Source organism: Amblyomma maculatum, chromosome 1 (genome assembly GCF_055883805.1).
Source record: "Amblyomma maculatum isolate TAMU_Amacu chromosome 1, ASM5588380v1, whole genome shotgun sequence".
NCBI classification, from domain to species: domain Eukaryota; kingdom Metazoa; phylum Arthropoda; class Arachnida; order Ixodida; family Ixodidae; genus Amblyomma; species Amblyomma maculatum.
Genome location: NC_139344.1, coordinates 208,342,107 through 208,365,390, shown reverse-complemented (window position 1 = coordinate 208,365,390; position 23,284 = coordinate 208,342,107). Strand labels below are relative to the sequence as shown.

At 45.7% G+C, this 23,284-nt stretch overlaps 1 protein-coding gene and 1 long non-coding RNA gene across 7 annotated transcripts in view; one reads left to right on the top strand and one right to left on the bottom strand.

Moving 5' to 3' along the window:
• peb (zinc finger protein pebbled) overlaps positions 1-15,183 on the top strand; it is a 43,007-nt gene extending 27,824 nt beyond the window's left edge. For 5 of the 6 annotated variants that reach the window (XM_084590151.1, XM_084590152.1, XM_084590156.1 and 2 more), the window contains exons 2-4: positions 4,567-4,742; positions 6,922-7,103; positions 8,833-15,183. In XM_084590151.1, coding sequence (XP_084446277.1) covers positions 4,670-4,742; positions 6,922-7,103; positions 8,833-12,882 — 4,305 coding nt within the window. In that variant the 5' untranslated portion in view covers positions 4,567-4,669 and the 3' untranslated portion in view covers positions 12,883-15,183. Of the gene's footprint in view, positions 1-3,204; positions 3,519-4,566; positions 4,743-6,921; positions 7,104-8,832 lie in introns of those variants that run through there. The other variant, XM_084590153.1, reaches the window with a different exon arrangement.
• Positions 15,184-17,012: 1,829 nt separating this feature from the next.
• LOC146205465 (uncharacterized) lies at positions 17,013-23,223 on the bottom strand. Its single transcript, XR_014704186.1, has 3 exons — positions 23,027-23,223; positions 21,401-21,545; positions 17,013-20,061 (listed from the first exon to the last, which is right to left on the bottom strand). It is a non-coding gene; the product is annotated as an uncharacterized LOC146205465 (long non-coding RNA).
• Positions 23,224-23,284: the final 61 nt, after the last annotated feature.

Here is a 23,284-nt window from a genome sequence, read left to right as displayed (position 1 = left end):
GGAAAGCAAAAGGCTCAGTATCTGTCACACTTGCTCTGTGGACACTTGACCGCGCTGTAAGGGAAGGGAGTAAGGCGAGTGTGAAAGTCTAGACATCAAGAAACCTAAAAAATGTGCTACAGCAGAACCTCTTCCAAACGTCGTAAGAAGACGTCTGGAAATTAGCGACAAGGGGTTTCCCTCTACGGATGCAGGTTCCTTAGGAGACGCTAGAGTATGATTTCTAGCATCCATTCAGATTGTGTTCCTTTTGTTCGGCGAAAGGGGAGAGTGTGTTCCCTCTAGCATGCACAATAATCCTGCTACACGCTGCAGGTTTTGTGTTGGCGTCAATTGGCGATATTGCGTGTAAATGAAATGCTATCAGAACAATACTCTTTGTTGTGACGAATGAAAGGCCACGTTCAAAACAAAGGGCATGTCTATAAAAAAAAATATTGTATCACTGTTATCTAATGCAGACGAGCCCCGGCGTAGTGGTGCAGTGGTTAGTACGCTCGACTACTGTGCCCAAGGATGCGGAATCGAATCCCGGTCGCGGCGGCTGCTTTTCGATGGAGGCGAAAATCAAGGCGCCCGTGTGCTGTGTGATGTCAGTGCACGTTAAAGAACCCCAGGTGGTCTATATATCCGGAGCCCTCCACTACGGCATCTCTCATAGCCCGAGTCGCTTTGGGACAGTAAACCCCACAAACCAAACCAAACTAATGTAGACGAATGGCGTAGCAGAAAAAAAAAAAAAAAGGCTGAATTGCGATAAAATCAGCTAAACTGAATTCAGATTCTCTCGAGACGATTTATGTACTTCTATTGCGCTGACATACATAGTACGCCCGCATCTCTTAAAGTGTCGCGAGGCAAGCAGAACGTGAGTGTTCCCGCTTCCCTGCTCTGCACAGCTTGTATGACGCACCGATTATTTAACCTGCGGTGAATGCAAGATTCGTTACTAGAATCAACAGAGAACTCGCACAGAGCCCTTGGGGTTCGCCGACTTGTCGGGCGCGATCACAATTTCGGTGCCAGCCGCGGAAAGGCCAGATCCAACCAGCCAGTGTAGCCGTCGTGTCGTCGCTCGGATTCCTAGGTCATTTCGCACCACGCCTAGCGGCCAATTGGATCTTCTTGGAGCAATACGCTGCAGCCTGTGCATTCGAGGTGCACAGCATGCGAGTTTCGCGTATAACACACACACACACACACACACACACACACACACACACACACACACACACACACACACACACACACACACACACACACACACACACACACACACACACACACACACACACACACACACACACACACACACACACACACACACACACACACACACACACACACACACACACACACACACACACACACACACACACACACACACACACACACACACACACACACACACACACACACACACACACACACACACACACACACACACACACACACACACACACACACACACACACACACACACACACACACACACACACACACACACACACACACACACACACACACACACACACACACACACACACACACACACACACACACACACACACACACACACACACACACACACACACACACACACACACACACACACACACACACACACACACACACACACACACACACACACACACACACACACACACACACACACACACACACACACACACACACACACACACACACACACACACACACACACACACACACACACACACACACACACACACACACACACACTGTCGCACGCGGCAACTGGAAACAGATCCATCCCTGCGAAGATAGCACCAGGGTCGTAGTCGGGAGGGGGAGAGTGAAGGGGAGGGGGGAGGGGTCTTCTGTTTCAGCGTGACCCCCCCCCCCCCCCAACCTCCGTAATTTTCTGAGCGATGCATTTAAATGGCCGTTATTTTTCATACGAGTGTTTCATTTTTGTGTGTGCGAAAAAATAAATGTCATTTAGGAACCAAGCCTTCGGAGTCCTATGTGCACTCGTAAACCTTCGGCTTTATTAAAGCAGAAAAATGACTTAGATATTGTTCAGGGCGCCGCCGCGGTGGTGCAACGGTTAAGATATCCGACTACTGTGCCGTACTACCCGGGTTCGATCGCGACCGCCGGCGGCTGCGTTTCGATGGAGGCGAAACGAAGAGGCGTCCGTGTGCTGTGCGACAAGATCCCCAGGTGGTCGAAATTACTCCGGAGCTCTCCACGGCGGCACCCCCTTTGTCTCTTTTCGCTTTCACTCCCACCTTTCTCCCGTCTCTTACGACGCGGTTCAGGTGTCCACAGAACAAGTATGACAGATACTGCGCCTTTCCTTTCCTGTTTTCCCGTGAACCAATTATTACTATATTATTCGGGCGCAAACTTTTTTTAAATTTTTACCTGCGGTTTATAGCACCTCCTGAAAAATATTTCTAGCTACGCCACTGGACGGCTTGTAGGGAAGCGGGTAGTGCATATTGCGAGTAAAACAGTTCTCGTTTTTAGCCGAGTAGACGTTTGGGCCAGTTTGACCTTGTTTCTCTCGCGCTAAGCCCTGCTCTAAATCACATCTTTCGATTATCCACGCTTATTCTTTCACATCGCGATACTGCCCGAATGAAATTTACTACAAATGACGAACTGCATTTGCTCCACGAAATTGAAGTATTTCAACGGGCGATTTGGATTCAGATCAGAGTTCTCATTGGACCGTGACGGTGTATTTGCTCCAACGCCGTCGCTTGCTTCTTTGCGGTTTCGGAGAGCGCTCTGGATGGCCGATTGTACTGCGCCATGAGTTTGCACCAAGGCAGGGGTGCGAGGCTCACTGGTTTGAGCAACGGAACTTTCTCGGAATGATTACGCGATATCATGCGCGTGCGTGCTCACGTACACCAAGGGAGCGCTTCGTCTCATTTTATCTTCAGTTCGTCCGTCAAATGTAGTCGGAGGTGCGGCGGCTTGGCTCCTCCGCCAGCTGTGGTTTGTCCGCCTTTTTGGCGTTAGCTTTACCCAATAATTGCGTTGTGCATGCAGCAGCGCGGCGGGTGATGAACGAGCAGTCGATTGATCCGCGCTTTCGACCACTGCCCTTCGTGGCTCTCTCTCCCGAAGGAGGAGACCGGCAGCTGCAGGCGCCGCTAGCGCCGCCGTCGCCCAACGGTCGGTCAGCGCCGCGTGCTGTGTTTATCCGTTGCTACGACAACGCGATGCCGAGGGCCGCTGGAGATGATACCTGCGCTCGAAGCTCCCTACCCCCTCCCGAATTTCGATCCGCGGGCCGCTTATCGTTGTGCGCGGTGCTCCCTACAACTTGCATTTCTCTCCGTCATCGATGCGACCCCATGGTCGTCCGCCCCAGGCGGGAGCTGCCCGCCTTTGCGCGCACAACCGGCGATGCGCAAGAGCCGCGTCCCACCGTCGAGCGCTGCGTAAACGCGCTTCAAGCTTCATGCGTCCAGGTGTCGGTATTGAAACTGCGGAAGGCGGGAACCAGCTATTCTACTTAAGTGCGTGCATGCTTTCGCACTGCTGGGTTTCTTTGTGCCTGCCTTTTGCATATTTGGGCGCTGTGCTGCCGGTCTGTAAGCATGTATCCACCCACGAAACCTGCCTTTTGGGCTTGGGAACCATGAAGGGAGCAGTAATGACTGGTAATGTAATGTCTGCATTTCAAATTGGTATCGAAATCTTTACCATGAAAGGTAATCAAGCTGCCTGCTGTGAATCGCTGTCTTATAGCTAGGACAGTAATGTTAGGTGCATAATTTGGCACAGTTCACCTTTAGTTCTCGTTAAGAATTTTGGCAGGAGTCGTTAAGAGTTTTGGCAGGAGAGTTTTGTGCTTTGGGGCTGGGTCCTTTTTTCTCCGTAGAAGTTCTGCCTGTTTAGTTTTTTAGCTTGGAGCTGATCGTTTGCCATCTGAATCATCAACAGAGGATGAGCTTCTTCTTACATGGCAGTCTGGAAACTAATCTTATTTGCCTTTGTTTGCATATGCTTACATCATTTATGTAAGGAGGTACCTAAGAGGACATGCATAATTTCTTAATGCAGGAACAATAATACGGTAGAATAAATGTGATGTGTGCACATATATGCATGTGTATGCATACTGCATTCTCCTCTGTGCTTTGTGGTAGGAAGCTGGCATTCTCAAATTATACAAGGCATCAATGGTATTAATCACTGTGTGTTCTCCTTATCACATTATCTGCAGTACCTCGATGGCAACACAGATTATGAGTATTCCTGCTCAAGTATCTGCTGCCACTGCTGTCTTTAATGCTGTTCCTCTTATTCGTGTTATATTCTTTTGTTCCCTTCCCTACAATGCTTTTCTGTGTGGTCTTATTGTGCACTGAAACACAATTGCTATATGGCCCTTGTTGCCCTTTTTTATTGCATTTGGTAAGAAATGACTTTTTCTCATTCCCTCTATCACCTGTGTTATACTTTCATGTAGTGTGGACCATGTGTTTAGGCTGTATTTTTTTTTTTTTAAATACAAGTTCAGGAATGATACCTCTGACTCTTGTTTCCTTGAATCTGCCACAGGTCTCTTGCAACGACGTGCCTGCTTGTCCGGACACCACAGAGTGCCTTTCTGGTTTGCTGCGAACCACCGATGCCTGGCGGCTGCTGAAATCCTCGATGCGACATGAATGGCGACCCAGGGAAGCTGTCTCCTGTGCTCTCGATCAAAGATGATGGCGCAGGAGACACTGACAGAGGTACAGCCTTTTTCGGTCGTGAATAATGGCTTACTCCAATCTGCACTTCTCTCTGGACAAAGTGTCACAAGTTGTTCGGAACACTTCGAAAGGTAAGGGCAGCCTGGGCCAATCAAAATGGTGTGCACTATGTGATCATGTTCCTGTGGGCCTATTTACCACAGTATAAGACTGTGGTAGGAACATAATCATGATGTGCATGTCATCCTGATTGGCCCAGGCTGCCCTTATCTTTTGCAGTGCTGCAAACGTTTTTTGAGCATAGGCGACGAATGCTGGCCAGAGTGGAAATTTTTCTATTAGGATGACCACTTGAAGGGATTATTGGACAGGGGACAAGGGGTTATTGGTCAAGGACTAGTGGGACGATTTCACAGTTGAACAAAAAAAAAGGGGGGGACAAGGGGTTATTGGACAAGGACGAATAGAACGATTTAACAGTTGAACAAAAAAAAAAAATGAAACGGAAAATTAAATATGCTTTCATGGAACTCAAACCAAATTGCATATACAAGAAAAAAAGCCAGATGTATAGTATCAACTTAGTGCATCCATCCATTGAACACATTTATAGGACTTATACTGGCACCAGTGACATTGTTTTCCTATTGAGTGATGTTATTTCATGCACGTTGGTCTGCACTGATTGTGCAAATGGTGAATATTGTGTAATATGTTAAGCTGCCTATAGCTCTTATTATAAGCACTATACTAGTTCTGCCTTATTTGCTTAAAATGCAAATGTTCATATAAACCTATTGGGCAAAGAATGTTGGACAGACCAATTGTAGGCAATTGGTAATACCAGGTTGCTGCACTGACTTATTACAGAGGTGATTGAAGTTACCTGAAGTTACCTTAATGAAGTTACACAGATGAGTTACCCAACCAGCATTCATAGCTGGTTGCACAGCCTTATATTATGTCTTGATACAGTAAAATATCCTAGCGGGCACTTTGGACTAATAGCAGCAATGAGGCAAAAGCCTCTATCACACGGTGGTCCGAAGCTTTTCTCTATGGCATCTCTTCCTCTCTTTTTTCATTTCCACCTTCCTCCTCTTCATTACGGTACGGTTGAGGTGTCCGCGGAGAATTTTGACAGATACTGCGGCTTTGCTTTCCTGTTTACCAATTTGAAACGCCGCTGATGCCTGCTGTGCTGCATCTGCTTTTGTATGCTGTGTAGTGCGGCGTTCGAGGAAGCGCCAAATGAAAGGCGCCTGGAGCGGGATGCCTGCCGGGGTCAGCTTCATATATGCGTGATTCGCCTGGTGACGTCATGACCCGTCGTGACGTCATGGTTGTATGTGACGTCATCGTGACGCCAGTCCCGGTTATTAGGCATGGCCGGAGACCACTTCCAGTGGATGTGACGTTGCACCATTTCCGTGGCTATATCGACGTCCGTGCTATTTTGACTATAATTAATTAATTACTCTACAGTCATCAAACTTCGTGTCTAGGTTCCTTTTTTCTTCCTCTATCTGATGCAACCATTCTTCTTCTCCTAACTTTATTAGTTCCCACTCAACAAAGGCATTATGGACGGACACGATCGTGGCCGCGAGCATGAGCCAGTAAAGGTTTTCGCCTTAAAAGTGCACATCTATTTTGGCTATATGTGTTCACAAGTGGTTCCACTTGATGTGGCCACTTGCTGTCTAGTGGGCCCTGCTTTAAAAACTACTTGTATTCCAAATGGTCACAAGTGGACCTTGGTGAGACCGCCTGCTTTCAAATAGGGCCATTTGTAATAACTGCTTTCTTAATTCAAGTGGGACCATTTGAATTCCCACTTCATATTGTCTCTTGGGACTAAAGCCAACATACCTGGGATGTGCATGGACTTTCATGTACAGCTTTATTTCCACCACAAAATTTTTTATCAAACTCGCACTTATGCAAAGTCTCAGAGTAGTAGAAGGAAACTATAGAGCTATGTATCATAATTCTGAGCTGAGAACTGTTCTCAAAATTTATTTTTCAGGTGCGTGCATGAGGCAACATGTTTAATGAGTTCATCAGCATTATTTACTTGTTTATTATTCCTTTCTTTTTTTTTGCATTATGTGAAAGCCCAATTAAAGGTACAGTTCCCAGTGTTTTTCTGTGTTTATCTCGTGTTTGGGGTCATTCAAGCGACCGAATATTGATCACTTTTGTTCTTGTGATGCAGAGTCGGGCACCGATGATCAGCTTCACCTTGGACGTGCAACCACACCTCTAGCCAGGCCTAACAGTGTGCCTTCAAAAGTTGGCAGCAGCGGAACCGAATCTTCAGCGAACGAAAGTCCTCATAATCACCAAGACAGCGATCTCCCCAGAGATGCCATAACAGGCAGGCGAAAGCATTCTGTGGTAAGGCAATTTCTGCTAATTTTATGTCTTGCAGCTGGGTGTACCTGCTGCCGGCTTTGCAGCTAGAAAAGTGTTGCAGTGGGCTCGTAATGAAACTACCTATTTAGCAATATTGTGGCTTAACTGAAAGCTCCAATGCTGGTTGCTAACCTGGCTACTCCACAGAGTAGCAAAAAAAAAAGGGAAAATGTATTTGGCCTTTAGTGAAGTGCACCTGATGATTGCTTAAATTTTGGCTGGAATTTGAATGCTTGGCAAGGAGAGACAAATAAGCCACTACTAGGCGAATACTGCCATTAAAATTGATGCAACACCTACCTTCTTTGGCCATTTTGGGCAGCTGTGGGCAGTTGATTTCAATGCTGCAAGTGACACAAGAATTGGCCAAATTCTTAAGTTGTTTGGCATGCTGGATTTCAAAAAATAAAAAAAAAAAAGGTGACAGGATTATGTACGTTACAGCTCATTTGGGAAACTTTCTGCAGCCATTGCTGTGTTGCAGCTACATTGGACTGCTTAAACTTTGCCAGAGCACACTGGGAAAAAAAAGAAGAAAGGGCAATGGAATGTGAGTCGCATAAAAAATGAAGTCTCAACTCTATAGACCTCTTGGCCCACTGAATATAACGTATGGCAGGTGACATATGCATAGTACCAAGGTTTGACAATCTGACCATGCCAGACACTGGCACCATACTTGCCGCAGGCAAGCACAGTATGCATTTGCTTTTAGAAGTGGTGTTTTAACTAAAGTTGCTACCTTATTGCTTGTGCTCTTCCCAGCTATACCAATAGCAGAAAAAATTCACTTTGCAAGTTGCATGTTTTTTTATCGCTCTAGAGTAGTGAAGAGTGTATTTGCATGCATACGTATGAAAGATTGTTGATGGCCGTCCCAATTATTTCAATCCTTACACTATCTGTGGAAGTATAGTTCAGTGTAGCTGCTGCCATGTGAAATCCTTTAGCCCTGTGGATTGAAACTGAAATTTTATTTACCAGAATACGCTTGATGATGCTGCATGCCAGCCGAAAAAATTTGTACTTTGGCAGAGCATCCACTGTGGTAGGCACTGCATCATTTAACTTTACCAGGATAGACCTGTTGATGCTGTGTGCTATCCAGAAAAAAATGTGCCTTGTGTGCTTTGGAACAACATCTACTATGATTGGCCACTAGTGCGTCATTTGATTTCATGTACAATGTTATAAGCCCCTGGCCGCACAACTATTCTAGACGCCACGTTGGGCTGGTAGTATCCCATTGGCGCTGTAGCTGATAATGTGCAGGGCATGGCAGCAGCAACACAGCACAGGCTGGTGATAAAGCAAGGATTGAAAGCATCAGGAGGACTGCTGGTGATGATTGTGTGCTGTTTGCTTCTTGGCTGCCTAAACAATAAGTTGATTTGGCTACATTTGTGAGCCCTTATATATGTAAATGGATCATTCGTAGTTGTCAAATTCTTTTCTTCTCCCACGTGTGCTTTTATGTACACCACATTAGAACAGATTATTTTGTGCTTCATCAGCTGCATTGCATGAAGGAGTTCATTGATGCTGCTTTGGTATTGTTTCGCAGGACATTGTTTACTCCAAATGAATGCTTGAGGGCCTTTTTTTGTCTGAGTATGTTAGATTGTTATGCATTGCAGATCAGCCAGGTGACATGTTCACTTATGCATGCTAGTTTTCAACAGTGCCTAATGGACCCTTGCACCTGCTGCAGGTGGAAGGCCCCCACGTGTGCCCTGTCTGTGAAGATGTGCTGGGGTCATCACACGCCTTGACCCTGCATATCCGGCAGCACAACCCGACTGACCACTCGCACACTTGCCGGCTTTGCGGCAAAACGCTGAGCTCGGCGAGTTCCTTAGACCGACACATGCTGGTGCATTCAGGCGAGCGGCCATTCAAGTGCACTGTCTGTCACATGGCCTTCACCACAAACGGCAACATGCACCGACATATGCGCACACATGCTGGGCCCGAGGAGCCTGAGGGGCCAGCCCGGCGAGGTCTCAAGCGGCCGCCTGAGGTTGATACACCCCCACTGTCTCCCTTGCCCGAGCAAGTGTCCTGCCCTGTGTGTGGAAAGGCCTTCCTGTGCCGGGCTGGCCTTGCCAGCCACATGGCCACCCATCCGCACGACCCCATCCAATGCACACAGTGCTGCCAGGTGACGGCAAGCTACTCTGCCTACCTAGACCACCGCTGTGACCCCCAGGAGGTGTCACCCCAAGGGCCTGGCTTTCATGACCTCACATTTGTGGACTTTTCCACGGGCAAATTTTCACTCATTGCCAAGTCACTTTGTGAGAGCCAGGCCCGGCGACCCAGCAGTGCCTTTCACACATTTGAATGTAACCTCTGCAAGCGTGCATTTCCTTGCAGCAGTGCTTTACGCCTGCACGCCCAGGCCCACGGACGTGGCACGTTTTGCCCCAGCTGTAGTTGTGACTTTCCCAGTCCTCGGTTTTTAGAGGCACATCAGCTCAAGCATCGTCGTGCTGAACAGTGTGGAGCTCCTGCCTGCAGCAAAGAGGACTTTTTGGCCTTGCTCGAGCTTCAGACACGAGCATCAAGTGCTGCCCTGGAGGAAGCTGCTCCTCATGGCAAGGAGGAACATTTTGAAAGCTTTGCATATTTCAATGGTGGGACACCAAGACCAGAGAAGGAAGCAGGCCATGACTTTGCTGACATTCAGTCTATAATATCAGTGACATCCAAAGCGCCTCTGGCAGCAACCTCACCAGGTCAAAGTGGAGCCTCTCCACGGCCGGGTTCACCACTAGAGGCTGACTCTGCAAGCCCTGATGGTGGCAAGCCGGAGGAGGGCACAAGGGATGAATCTAATGCTGAAGAGGATGGTCAGCCACAATTCGGCTGCAAGTTGTGCCACATGTCTTTTGCAAGTCTTGGCTTGTTGCGCAAGCATGGCCAGCTTCACTCGCATGGCACAACGCCATATGCTTGCAATGTTTGTTCTTACACGAGTATGGACAAGAGCACGCTCATCCGACATCTGAGGACACACAATGGTGAGCGACCATTTCAGTGTGCTATCTGCAAGTATGCTTTCACTACCAAGGCCAACTGTGAAAGGCATGTGCGCAAGAGGCACAAGAAGCTGACTAAAGGTGAAGTGCGAGGGGCAATGCAGTACAACCCACACATGGCCGAACGAAGTACAAGCTCAGAGAATTTGGCTCCAGAAGTGGGCAGCTTAGAAACAGTGTGCAAGTACTGCAGCGTAGATTTCAAGTTTAACCGAGTACTTCGCCACCACTTGCGCTCCCTGCACAACAGCTGCAGTAGGAAGCCTTTTTGCTGTAATATATGTAAGCTGGGGTTCTCTACAAAGAACAACTGTATTCGACATGCCCTCAAGCAGCACCCAGATATGCGTGATCGTTTGGCACAAGTTGTAGCTGCTAAGCCACTGGCACTCAGTGATTCTTCAGAGGACCTCACTACAGGCAGCCTTGAAGACAGCCCCCAGAAGACGTTGCCTGCAGATGCGACGGCTCCACTCAGCCAGCCTCCAGCAGCAGGGGAACCATTGCCCGAGGAACCTGTGAGGGATCAGTGCCTGGACCTGTCATCACAAAACCCTCCGGAAGCCAAGGCTCCGTCAGAGACTGCTGAGCCACTCAATTTGACCCTCAAGCCAGTCCGAGAGGGAGCTACTGGTGAAAGCGATGCTAACAACAATGATGAGCAAGTTATAGCTGCCAAAAGCTTGGTCTCTTTGTCTGAATTGCCCCCACCACAAGAAGAACCATTAGACCTTGCTGTTCATGCCATAGATCTGAGCTGGAGGAACTCTAATAGCCCTGAGCCACTTCAAGGCACTCATTCTGCTAGTCCCTGCGCCCCGCCTCCACCACTTTTGCCACCTCCAAGTCAGCTGCTTCAGCCAAGTTCAAAACTCCAGTTACCCCCCAAGACTCCTCCACTTGGCCGTCCACCTGTCAATGGGCTGCCTTCGGCTAGGAACCCGACTATATTGGAATCTTCAAGTGCCAGTGATGATATTTACAAAATGACATTTAAAATGGTCAATGATAAGCTCTCGCCAAAGCTCTTGCCAAAGAACCAGAGGTCCTTTAGTTGTGTGTACTGTTCTGCTGGATTCACTCTCAAGTCTAACATGGAGAGGCACATCAAGAGAAAGCACCCAGAACATGCAAGGCCCACGCGGAGTCGTAACTTCATCCCAACTATGAATAGCCCTGGTTCTTCAAAACCTTTTTCGTCAACCTTGTCTGATGAAACTCGAACTGCTCTGCGGGTTGTCCTAAGCAGCAAGGCGAACAAAGCAGCTGATGCTGCCGAGAGTGTGCCGTCTTCTGCTTCCCAGGAACAGCAAGCAAAAGCAGAGTCTAAAGATGAGCACAAGAGCGTGGAAGACTTGTCCAGCCGAACTGCAGAGAATGGCAGTGATGAAGGTTCAGCAGATTTAGCCAGTGTTTCATCAGTTATCCACACTGCCAACTCGCAAGTATTTCAGCAGTACCTTCTAGATGAAAAAGGTTTGCCAGAGGAAATGCAGGAGACAGCCACTGGTGAATGCAGTGAAAGTGATGGTGGAGAGCATCGTGAGAAGAAACGCAGCTCCTACACCGACTCGCCCAACAGCGTTGCCTGTCCCTACTGTTCACGCAAGTTTCCTTGGACCAGCTCATTGCGGCGGCACATTCTGACACACACAGGCCAGAAGCCATTCAAGTGCGAACGGTGTCCCATCTGGTTCACCACCAAGTCCAACTGCGAACGGCACTATGTGCGCAAGCATGGTCGCCATGGTGACCACTTGACACGCTGTGTGCCCGAACGGCCATTTAAGTGTAATGTGTGCCCTAGTAGCACATTTTCAACACGAGGTAACCTGCGTAAGCATTACTACATTAAGCACTGGTCCCGAAATGGGGCTGACAAGAGTGCACGCATGCCAGCTGAGGCTGACAGTGAGCCACACAATGAAGACTCACTGGATGCTATGGACGATGCTGGGGAGGGCAGTTCTGATAATGGAAGTGAGGACCCTCGCCAGTGCCCTGACCGACTGCACTGCCCGTGTTGCGAAGCCGTTTTCAGCACAGCTGACGAGATCGAGCACCATGTGGGTCAGCTCATCGAGGTGCCCTACCGCTGCCACCAGTGCGAGCGTGCCTTTGTGCAGCGGGCTGACTGCTTGACCCACTTGGAGTCCGACCACACAGAATTGCAGCTGCCCGCTGATGTGGAGCATGAAGTTGTGGCTGCTCACATGAAGACCGTCATGCCCGGAACCAGCGAGGACTATGGCCTGTGCCGCATTGCGTGTGTCTTCTGTCTCCGTCGGTTCGTGTCCACTGACGGACTCAAGAATCATGTGCTAAGCTGCCACACAGGGGACACCTTTGCCTGTGACACTTGCCACCAAAAGCTTCCCTCCAAAAACAGCATAGTCCGGCACAAACGGAAGCACCACGACTTGCTCTTGTCTGAGCCAGGAGATAGCTCAGAAGAAGAACAACCAGACTCTGAAGACAAGCCCCAGACTAATCACAAACATTCCTCAAAAAAACTGCTTTTGCTTGGGAAGCAGAAAAAAAAAGCTGCTGATGCTACTGCAGAGGCTGGCAGCATGGAAACCAAGAGCCCCCGTGAATGTGGCAATGGTGATCTCATCCAGAACCTCTTGGGAATCCAGGACTCCAAGATCATTGACGAGATGCTGATGAGTCCTGCTGACTCAGCAGCACGACTGCTAGGGGTCAAACAAGTCCCTTGAATGCCCGCTTGTATCGAATTTCTACAAAGGAATGATGCATGTATTTGTGTTGATTCTGCTTGCACTGCAAAGCAATATGTTACCCAAAATGTTCAGCTATTTGATAGGCGTGACTTTTTGAAAATGTTGTACATCTGTATAGACTCATAATGCGACTGTTCATGAAAAGTCATTTTTACTGCTCAATGCACAAATTGTTTTTGCATTTCTTTCTCACTTGAGAATAAGTGGTTTCGACGTCTGCTGCTGCTTGTCATAAGATGGTAGCATTGAGTGTATTGTTAATTCTTTTGCGGAATAATTTATTGCAGCAACCTGGCTATTTTTCAGGCTGCAGAGATATGTATGTTCTTCCTTAATATTTTGGTTATAATTTTTTAATGTCAACATAAGGCGATGTTTTACAAGCCTGACCCATGTCATCTTATGCACAATGTGTACATACTTGCACTTACTGTGATTTTAGAAATAACTGAAGACAAGTTATAAGAGCAATATAGCTGGTACGAGCAGTTCTTTGTTCCAGAGCAAAGGGCAGACACAATCAAGAATCATTCCACGCTGAACTGTAGTGAAACACTAGTACAATAATTAATGAATGGCTTGACTAAGCTGCTTGATTTCTATTTTGCCATTCATGCCTTCAATACTGACTACTGGTGATGCCATTGGGTCCAAGCCTGACCATATCACTGAGCATATGGGACCAGTTGACATTTTTCCCAGCACTATCAAAGTTACTTTGACTGCAGTTTATGGATAGACAGACATATCACCTACATTCCCGCAGTCAAAGCTCAGGGCCACCGGCTGCCACTTCACAGTGGCCGAGACATTTAGAGTGCTTATCCCAAAGCGCCTCATACTGTAGAGACTAGTTATAGAGCCCACATTCCATATTTTGGGGCAAGTATTGTGTATTTTTAATGTGTGTAATTTATACGCACCTTCGTATACAGGCATATGCACGCCCTGTGTAGGGTTGTATATCACACACTGCTGCCTTGTTTGCTTGTCGCTATGCAAACTCACTGTGCTCTTGGTGCCTTTTTGCTGCTGTGTTTTGAATAGTTGGTGCATTCAGCAGAGTTCCTTTGCCTTTACCCACTGTTACACGCTGTGCTTTGCACCCAAGTGCACTTGCTTTTTACTGTTGCTGTTCATATATAAGCTAGCACCGTCCAAGTTCAGAGTATGGTAAAGGGAAAGGGGGGGGGGGGGGGGGGGACATTTGCAATCAGTACTAGCTGTTGGAAATATCAGTCCATCTGGACCTTCCCACGAGTTGCCTTTCGAGCACATCAAAGTGAAAAGACAGCACAAGCGACTAACTATTTGCAACCTCAGGAGATTTGTGAGCTGCCTGCAATCAATTCATTGCACAAGCATGGTGTCATGGTATTGAGTTTTGCTGCCACCTATTCCTGTCTGCTTGCTGTTTACATCGTAAAGTGTAATGTTGTGACATGATTGTAATCTCTGAAGGATGGAAGGTCTGCTTTCTGTTAATATGTCAACAACTGTATGAAACATTTCTGTATGTGATGAACAAATGTTGAGAGATTTAGTATGAACAAATTATGTGGCACCCAGATCACTTCAAGGACCATTTATGTTAGTATGGTCTTATACGGGTTGCGCCTTGCTTTAAAATTCGTATATGTTTTACTTGTGAAGGCTACAGGTCACTGCATTTTACTATTGCCTCTCTTAGGTGCATAGTACTTAACGTGGATAAATATCTTTTGTGCTTTTTCTGATTAGACAGGTTAAGAATTTTCACAAAATTAGGAATGGTTATTTGAGAGGCAGGATTTAAAAATTTTAGTAGTTTTGTACTTAGACCCTTTACGCTATTTTACTTTCAGTGATCTTTCTATATCATCATGCCACATGAGTTCGCTTGGGAAGTTAAGCGACACTGAGGTGCTCTTTCGGCGTACTTTCTTTGTTTTCCGATAGTTTTATTTTAGCATGCACGCATCTGTAGGCAAACATGTATTCTATGCACTGTCGTGCATTTCTTGCCTTGCTTTGGTGCCTGCAAGTTTTTATTGTGCAGTTGTAGACTGCAATACTAGTCGCACATTAGCGGTTTGCTGCTCATTAGACATTGTCGGCATCTGCTGCTGTTAAACGCTTCACTGTCTTTTTGTTGACAGCATATAAATAATGTCTAACTATACAAAAGTAAATGCTGTATAATTTTTAGACATTTGTAACTGGTGCTAGCTGTGCTGGCAACATTTGATTTTAAGGAAAACATGTGTAAGTCTGTTTGTTTGGCAATAAAAGTGTTCATCCAGTTATTTCATGAATCGTTCATGGTTTAACACAGGCTAAAGCGTCTGCAAAATTTGGTTTGGTTTACGGGATTTAATGTTCCAAAGCGACCCAGGATATGAGGGACGCTATAGTGGAAGGCTCCGGAAATTTCGACCACCCGGGGTTCTTTAACCTGTACTGACATTGCACAGAACATAGGCGCCTAGCTTTTCTAGGTCTGCACTGGCTACCAACCACACAGTTCTATCAACGAGCCCCAGTAATGAGTTGGGCCAGGCACTGGTTGACCACTGAATATAATGCAACCTTGCATCTTCATAGTGCATATGCTTGAATCATAATTTTTATCATCTACATATGTTATCTGCACCACCTTTCCAAGCATAAAAGAGTATGGACACCTCATTTTAGTTGCATGTTTTATCTTTCTGATGATGAGTGAGACATTGCTATACAAAGATTACCATGTGCTGTTTGCCTACAATTGCCAAATAGTTTATTAACAATTTTTTTCACACCTGTTTCGATTTGAACAAGTGAGCAATGGCTATAGACCTTATGCAAAATTGCTGCCATCTATCGGACCTTCAGCGAACCGCGCTACGCGACGCCATGTTAAAGGGTTGAGTGCGTCGGCTGCGGCTGCTGCCGTCGCGTTAGCTGCGTCTGCTTTGTGCTGTGATTTCCGTGTATTTGTTCGCATTCAAAGCAACAAAATGATGGAATAATAGATATTGACTTGTCCACGCTGCCTACATTCCAATTTTACTTCGTGAAGCGATACTACACTACCAAAACTTCTTGCGAACGGTGGTAACAGCGTAGCTACAAATGGCAAAACCTTCGTGTTTGCTCCGGGCCATTGCTTGATACGCTACTCAAATACGCGTCCATGAAAGTGCAAAACATATTGATATTTCTTCCGTGTGGAAAACATGTCTGCGATATCATTACGCGTACATACACGAAGGAGCTTAATGTTTTATCTTGGTTTTTTTTTTTTTTTTTTAAATATAGGACTGATGCCTAATAAACACTGTGCTCTGATGGACTTTCACAGTTCCCAGTGAAGCGCGTGCACTACTGTTCCCATCCTATGTCTGAACGTTTAGCAGCTGATGTATCTTGTTAGCGTGTAATCAACCATATAGCAGATCCCATATTCCATATGTTACTGGCTAAAACCCCCAGCCACGTGAATTTGCCGGCAAAGCGCGACAGGTCAACGACGTGATTCCGTGCGCGCTGACCCTCCTCAGATACGTAGCTCCTGTTGCCGTCACATCATGGTTCCATTTCATGAAAATAAATATAGCAGATACTGTTGCCTACGAAGCCACATAGCAGAGGTCTGCCTTATACCCAGACGCAATGTCAAGCTCCTTCATGGACGCGTATTCAATACCGCATTTTTTCTTTTTCTTTCCGTAATTCTTGATGGAACTGAAATACTTCGATTGTTTTTCGTTGTCCATGTCAGGGATGAGCTCAGTAGTGAGATGGGGGAGGGAGGGGGGGGGGGGGGGTTAAATGCTTTCTTTGCTTGTGAACATATTGAATGAAAAAACTAATCGGACTGCGTTCTCATGCAATATTCGACACTAGCGGCATTCTTTATGAAATCATTTTGCGAAAAAGTAGCGAACGTATACGGGCTGTCTAATGTTAAATGGCGGTTTTCTTTCTATAGCTTCCGAACATATTTTGCTAAGTTCGAATTTATGAGGCGTCCAGTCAGTTGACACCTGAAAGAATACAAATGTTTTCAGTGTGGAGCTGTGATGCACGGGATTTTTTTTTTTTTGCCATATTGCAGAACAACAAACATTATTTGCCAGCAGCAATTCAGGGAAGTAGTAGAAAATGCCAAGCAATGGGCATACAGAAAATGTGATGCATACATGTATAGGGCTGGGTACTTTTAGACAAAATAAAGTTGGAAGACGTGTGCGCTCATTCTTGCTTCTACTGCGATAGCCACAGTAGCAAACTTCACTGCTAAGCGTGGTAAGGCTCGCTACAAACGATATTGCTCTGTGGATAGTGTCAAATGGTTGGCAGTTTCAATCCCTACCTCATTACACTGTTTTCATGGCGCGTCATGAAGGTTAAACGAAGAAACGGCATTATTCAGTGATGTGGATGGGAGAAAAGAAAACTGGCGTGGTCCAAATTAAGGCGTAACTCCTTTTCGATGCACCTCGCACAACTCGCAGAAAAAAACCTCGCACTAATAAAAAAAAAGCAAGCAGCGCGGTGATCGCCATCACTGTAGCAACAATAATCATGCGAACTCGCGGTAGACGAGAGCAGCTAAACGGTAGAGGCAGTTGCTGCCACGTATATACTCTGAGTCATTTCTTTCGCAAGTCGTGTTCTGGAGACGCATCTCAGCAACTGAAGCCTGGACGTAGTCGACTATATTCAATTCATTGATGAATCTAATGCGTAAAGACGTTAGAATATCGCGCTGGAATTTAATAGAGCAGTCTGGCGCCTTTGAAGTGCCGAAACCTGTTCTATCTGGGTACCTGGACGTATACATATGGACGAAATCTGTTGACAGCTTATATGCATGAAAGCTTAAAAGCTGAGATGAATTGGCGCAACAAGGAAATCGGGAAGAACACTCTTGCACATCTTTTATGCGAAAAGGTGATGCGCAGTCCATCTACAGGCAAATTTAACACACCGTGGGCGATATATTTCGTCTGCCTTAGCACCGGGTACTGATTTGCAATCTTCCAATGCACGCTAAAGGTGGATTCACACGACGGACCGAATAGCGAAGCGATCGGTCATGTGACCTCTGATCCGGGGTCTGCCCGTCCGCGGCGAGCATTCACACAGTGGGAGAGAATAGCAGACGACAGAGCGGACTTACTCTTGCTCCCAGAGCACTGCCCGAGAAGTGAGCCTTGTTCTGGCGCACTGTTATCGAGGGTAGCCTACTATGGATGATGCGTGGACGGTGGCTGAATGCGCGGGGTGCGGCGGCCTGCAGCTACTGCTGCTGCGCCGTTTTGCCGAAGTATTGTTGTGGTGACTGTTCCGCTCGATGGGGTATATACTACGTAGCCAGTTCTCTGCAGTGCAAGCGATCACCCTTACTCTATGAGAGCTGCATGAACATGCTGTTTTCAACCCTTGGAAGTCGACCATTCGGACTGCTGCCCCTATGCTCCCGGTACGTGCCAAATACCAAAGCTTATGCAGCGTAACTGTAAGCGCGCCAAAACGTTTGAGGAAAGCGATTAATACATTCAAGTGACTGCTCTGTGCAGCCACAAAACTCACACATTTGGTATCGCGCAGTGCAAGAGCCTGCCACTGTAATTTCTGTGAAAACCGTGTACTGCGAATGAAGGCAAAAACAGGCTAGTTCGACTCCAAAATAGGAACGACTGCAGTCAGTCGTTTGAAGCCGCTTCTCGCTTTCCTCCAGCGTTTTAGTGCAATGTATGTTACGTTGTCTATGCCTGGGCACCGGGAGCATAGCTGGAAAGCGTTCCGCGAGAGAAATAAATAAATAAAAAATGTCTTGTCCGTGAAGGATCCGAATTGTGAAAATGACTCGCGGCCTTATCGCGAATTGCTGCTTGTAGACTGAAGCGAAGCAGCGGAAATCACTGACGTAGGGCCACGTCACAGCGAATCGTGAGTGTGATTCGCGATTTGATCCGCTGTGTGAATCCACCTTAAATAAAATATTTTACTATTCAGGCGCGCCATTGATCGAAAGTGCGCCTAGCGCAACAACCACGCGAGAGCAGATTAAGACAAACCTCAAGAAAAAAAAAAAAAGCTCAAGGGATGTAACTGGCTGCTTCTTTTCTTCTACACCCTTTTTGCATACAAGGGGCACAACAGTATGTCGATATTATCGGCAACAATGAGCATTAACGCAGCCAGCTGTGCAACCCCCTATGCCCCTTGCCGCTCCTCAATGCAGCTACCCTTGAACATGGCGGAAACGTGCGCGGCAACCGATAGATGGCAGCAATTTTACATAAGGTCTATAACAAAGTTAAGAATAGGTTACGTGAGGGAGGAAAAAACTGCGATATAACTGCTCCTTCGTCACTTTGCCTCACTGGAACGTTACAGCCAGACTGCCTCGAGAATAGAAACTACGAGTGAAGAAGCTGCGAATATATTGCAGTTTTTTTCATCCCTCATATGACCTATACCTAACTTGGACGTCATAGCCATCACTCTGCTGTTGAAACCGAAACTGAAAGAGGCGAGAAAAATCTAATCCTAAATTATTTAGCAGTTATAGGCAAATATTGTGAGGTGATCCATGTACAGTAATGACATATATCTAAGAAGGAGAAAAATGCAACCGAGATTTGGTGTCTATTCTTTTTTAAACACTTTTCTTGTTCCTCACTTTCTATTATGAGCAAGACTGCGCTATACTGCAGCCAAAACTCCCGCTTTCTTTTGTGCAGAAAAGGTTTTCTGAAACCCTTTGTGAACTTTTACAGTAAAAATTTCCACTATGGTCACAAAACATTGTTGCATGTAGGCAACTTTCATAATGCAGCATGCGGTTTCAATGGTACAGAAAACTATGTCTGTGCATGGTTAAATATTTTTAGCATTGCCATAGAGTAAACATGGCAACTACAATAATTGTGATGGTACAGCAAATGTGAGTAGGCAAGCCTAGATTCCTACTTACGATACAACATATATTGACAATGAGGATGCTAGCTTCAACCAGAACCTCTACATGGACTCCTGACCGTTCGTCATGCGCTGTTCGGGTCTTCAACCGCCGCCGCCTTTACTGCAAACTCCTGGTCATCCTGCCCTTTCATAGGAGTAGCGAGATCTAGCGTACTGCAACTGCATGCTGGCGTCTGGTGCCTCTGCACTGCCTGCGATCTGGAACAAATGTTACCCAAACATCATAATAATGTTAGTGCGTAATGTTGCCTGGTGATCAAGAAAGGTGACATCAGCAACATCTAAACATCTAGGCAACATTACAAACTACCATTTGAAACTGCTCAGGCAACATTTTGTGTTATCTGGGCTTATAATAAAATGCTGGCTGAAGTGCCTGTTATGGTAGTGCATAGGAAATGACATTGACCATTTTCAATTCTCGCTTTAAGAACAGTGCTCATGCATGCTCTCAATATCAAACACCATTTTTTGCCATTCAGAAAACATCTGCGAGATCATTTTCAAAAGATCTTCGTTAGACATCTACTCGACATGAATTTTGCTATATGATCTGAATGTGATCTTATGCACATCTTTGAGATCCTAACAGGTGAATTTCTGTGAACATTCTAAATTGGGCACTAATTATAGACAGGGTCAGTATGCCATCACATTGATACAACCACTATGGCTTGTAAATCTTTAAAGTGGTGTATACACTGCTGTTTATGTACAAGGAAGCCACATGAATAGAATTCAGAAAGGTGCCTTTAGAAGCATGTGCATGTCTACCTAATGCATTTTCATGATGTTCACATACAAAGACTGCAAAAGTGTGCACTAATATACTTTCTTAAATAAAAAGTATTTGCAAAATTATGTGATTACCGAGATTCCTCATTTCTTCCATTACAAGTTTATGATCGAATGAAATAACTTTGCTTGACTGTCAATTGTCACTAGCTGAAATAGGAAGGCCTCACATGGGAAATATGTAAACACATCCAAAGTCATTGGTATGTGTGTCTGTTCATAGCAGGATGATATCCTGTGATGTTTTCTAATTCAGAGTTCCTGTGACTCATTGTTTTGAGTGTGACGAATTGCCTTGAGTATCGTGGATATGTTTGGTGTTAAATTACATTAATCCACTGTGAAAGCATCGGCCATCAGCATCTGTTTTGGTAAACTATCTTTCTGATATGCCTTAAAATGTTTCACTTCGATTTATAATGTAGAAAGGAGGTACACACAAACATTTTCTTTCGTCATGTTTTGCCCAACTGCTAAAACAATTTTTCACGAAAATGCTATTTGCAGACGTTCTGTAGACATCGACCCTGAGGCAATAGGGACATAGAATAGACTAAATGTGGTCATTGAGAAACATCCTCCCCATATTAAATATTATGGGAGGCATATTCTGTGGATGGTGATGATGGTGATGACGGCTGTCCCCTTTTTAACGGGTGGCCTCCGCCTGTCGGCATGGCAGAGCCAAGAAAAACAAAATAATAATAATAAAAAACATATATACACACACACACACACATACACACAATTGCCGTTCCACGCGACCACTTTGTTCACTCTGGTGCGTTCACAGTCGGAATGCTCCTTTGTTGCACCGCCCCATTCCGCCACCAGTATTCCAGGCGTCGTTTAGTGATCTCCACGTACAAATGATGTGAAGTGGTTGCCTGGGGCAGATCCAAAACACACATTCAAATTCGAGCTTAGAATGCACAAATGAACAAAACATACAGATATATCAAACACAATGATCACTGAATCACGTGATCCTTACAATGAACCCACATATTGTGGAAGCTGAATACTATAACTAACATGTTTATGAAATCTTAGCATGAGTCCACGTAAAGACCGAGATACTGAATGGTCTTTATTTTCTTCAGGCTGTCACTGCCAAGCGAGCAACAAAAATCAAAAGCAACGTGCTTCCTAGTAAACGAAACGACTTTCACCTTGAAAGTATTTAAGATAAGGCCACTTCTAGTGTGCCACTTTTCAACGCTACAGATACCTTGCAGTAGCCCAGCTTATATACCCTTCTATATTACGAACAGGAATAAACAACTTAATACCATTTGCATACAGAAGCATATGTGCTCTGAGAACAGCTGACAAGTCATTAACAAAAATATTAAACAAGGTAGCAAGTACTAGGCCTTAGAGAACACCACGTGTACTGCAGTGTATGTCCAAGATTCTACAACAGAAATGCCGGCAGTTTTTGCATCCATGTAGAGAACTTTTAACACAGGTACAAAAAGGAACAATTACCCCATAAGCTCCATGTAATCTTTTATTAATAGAGTGCTTTGCTAAATTGAAACCTTTAGGAAGTTCTTAGACGAATGTTAATGCTTGCATGCTGAAGAAGAGACCTGTCATGATTATAGGCCTGCAAATGCTACCTCCCAACATCAGGAAATCTATCCTATTAGATTGAAAGCTTGTCTACTTGATTTGGATTGGTTTTATAGTATTTAATGTCCCAAAGTGAACTGGGTTGTAAGGGGTACGCCATAATGGAGGGTTGTAAAAATCACCTGGGTTCTTCAACCTACACTGACATCGCGAAGTGCACAGGTGCGTTGCCTTCATTGAAAAGTAGACATTGCGGCTGGGATTGAACTGAACCTGTACGTGCACTTGGGATTGGCAGTCGAGCACCATAACCACTGAGCCATCATGGCAAGGCAGCCTATTTGCTTATTGACCGTAATAGGTCATCCTAACAAGAAATGCAGCACCTATCAGTTCTCGTATTTAATATTTATTACTAGGCTAATTTCTAATAATTGTCAATAAGTGAATAGGCTATTTTGTTAGTGCCCAGCTTGAATAAGAATTCGTTTGACTACCCAATCACAGTCATCAGCCCAATTGGGTATATTTTCTCTTTGTTTTCAGACTGGGACGATTGTTACAGCTGCAGGCATCAGTCGGCGTGCACTTATCAGTAGTGTGCGCAGCCGATAAAGATAGGTGACCGACTGCGATTCGCTGCGAAAGCGTAATCTTGAGCAACGTCGCCACACCAGCTGTAATAATCGTCGTTGACAAGTAGTCGGTGATAGTCCCTCTAATGGGTGTCCCTCCCCGCCTGCACATCAGCAGCGGAAGCTGTTTTCTTTGCAACAAAAAATAGTTACACCTTCGAGCATTCAGCCGCTCCACTTCGCAGGGTGCTGTTATCAGTGTGCAGGGCAATTTTTTGTTAAACAAGTTCTCGCGGGAGTACTTTACACCCAGCTGGCCACACATGAACCATACTAAAGTAGAGCGTACACTCTAACCAAGGTAACAAGTACACACCACCAAGCAACGCTACCCGTCCCTCTCGCCACTCTATCAACTCTATAACTCTATCAAAGCTATAACTGTTAAAAAAAAAAAAAAAAAACGCAACAAT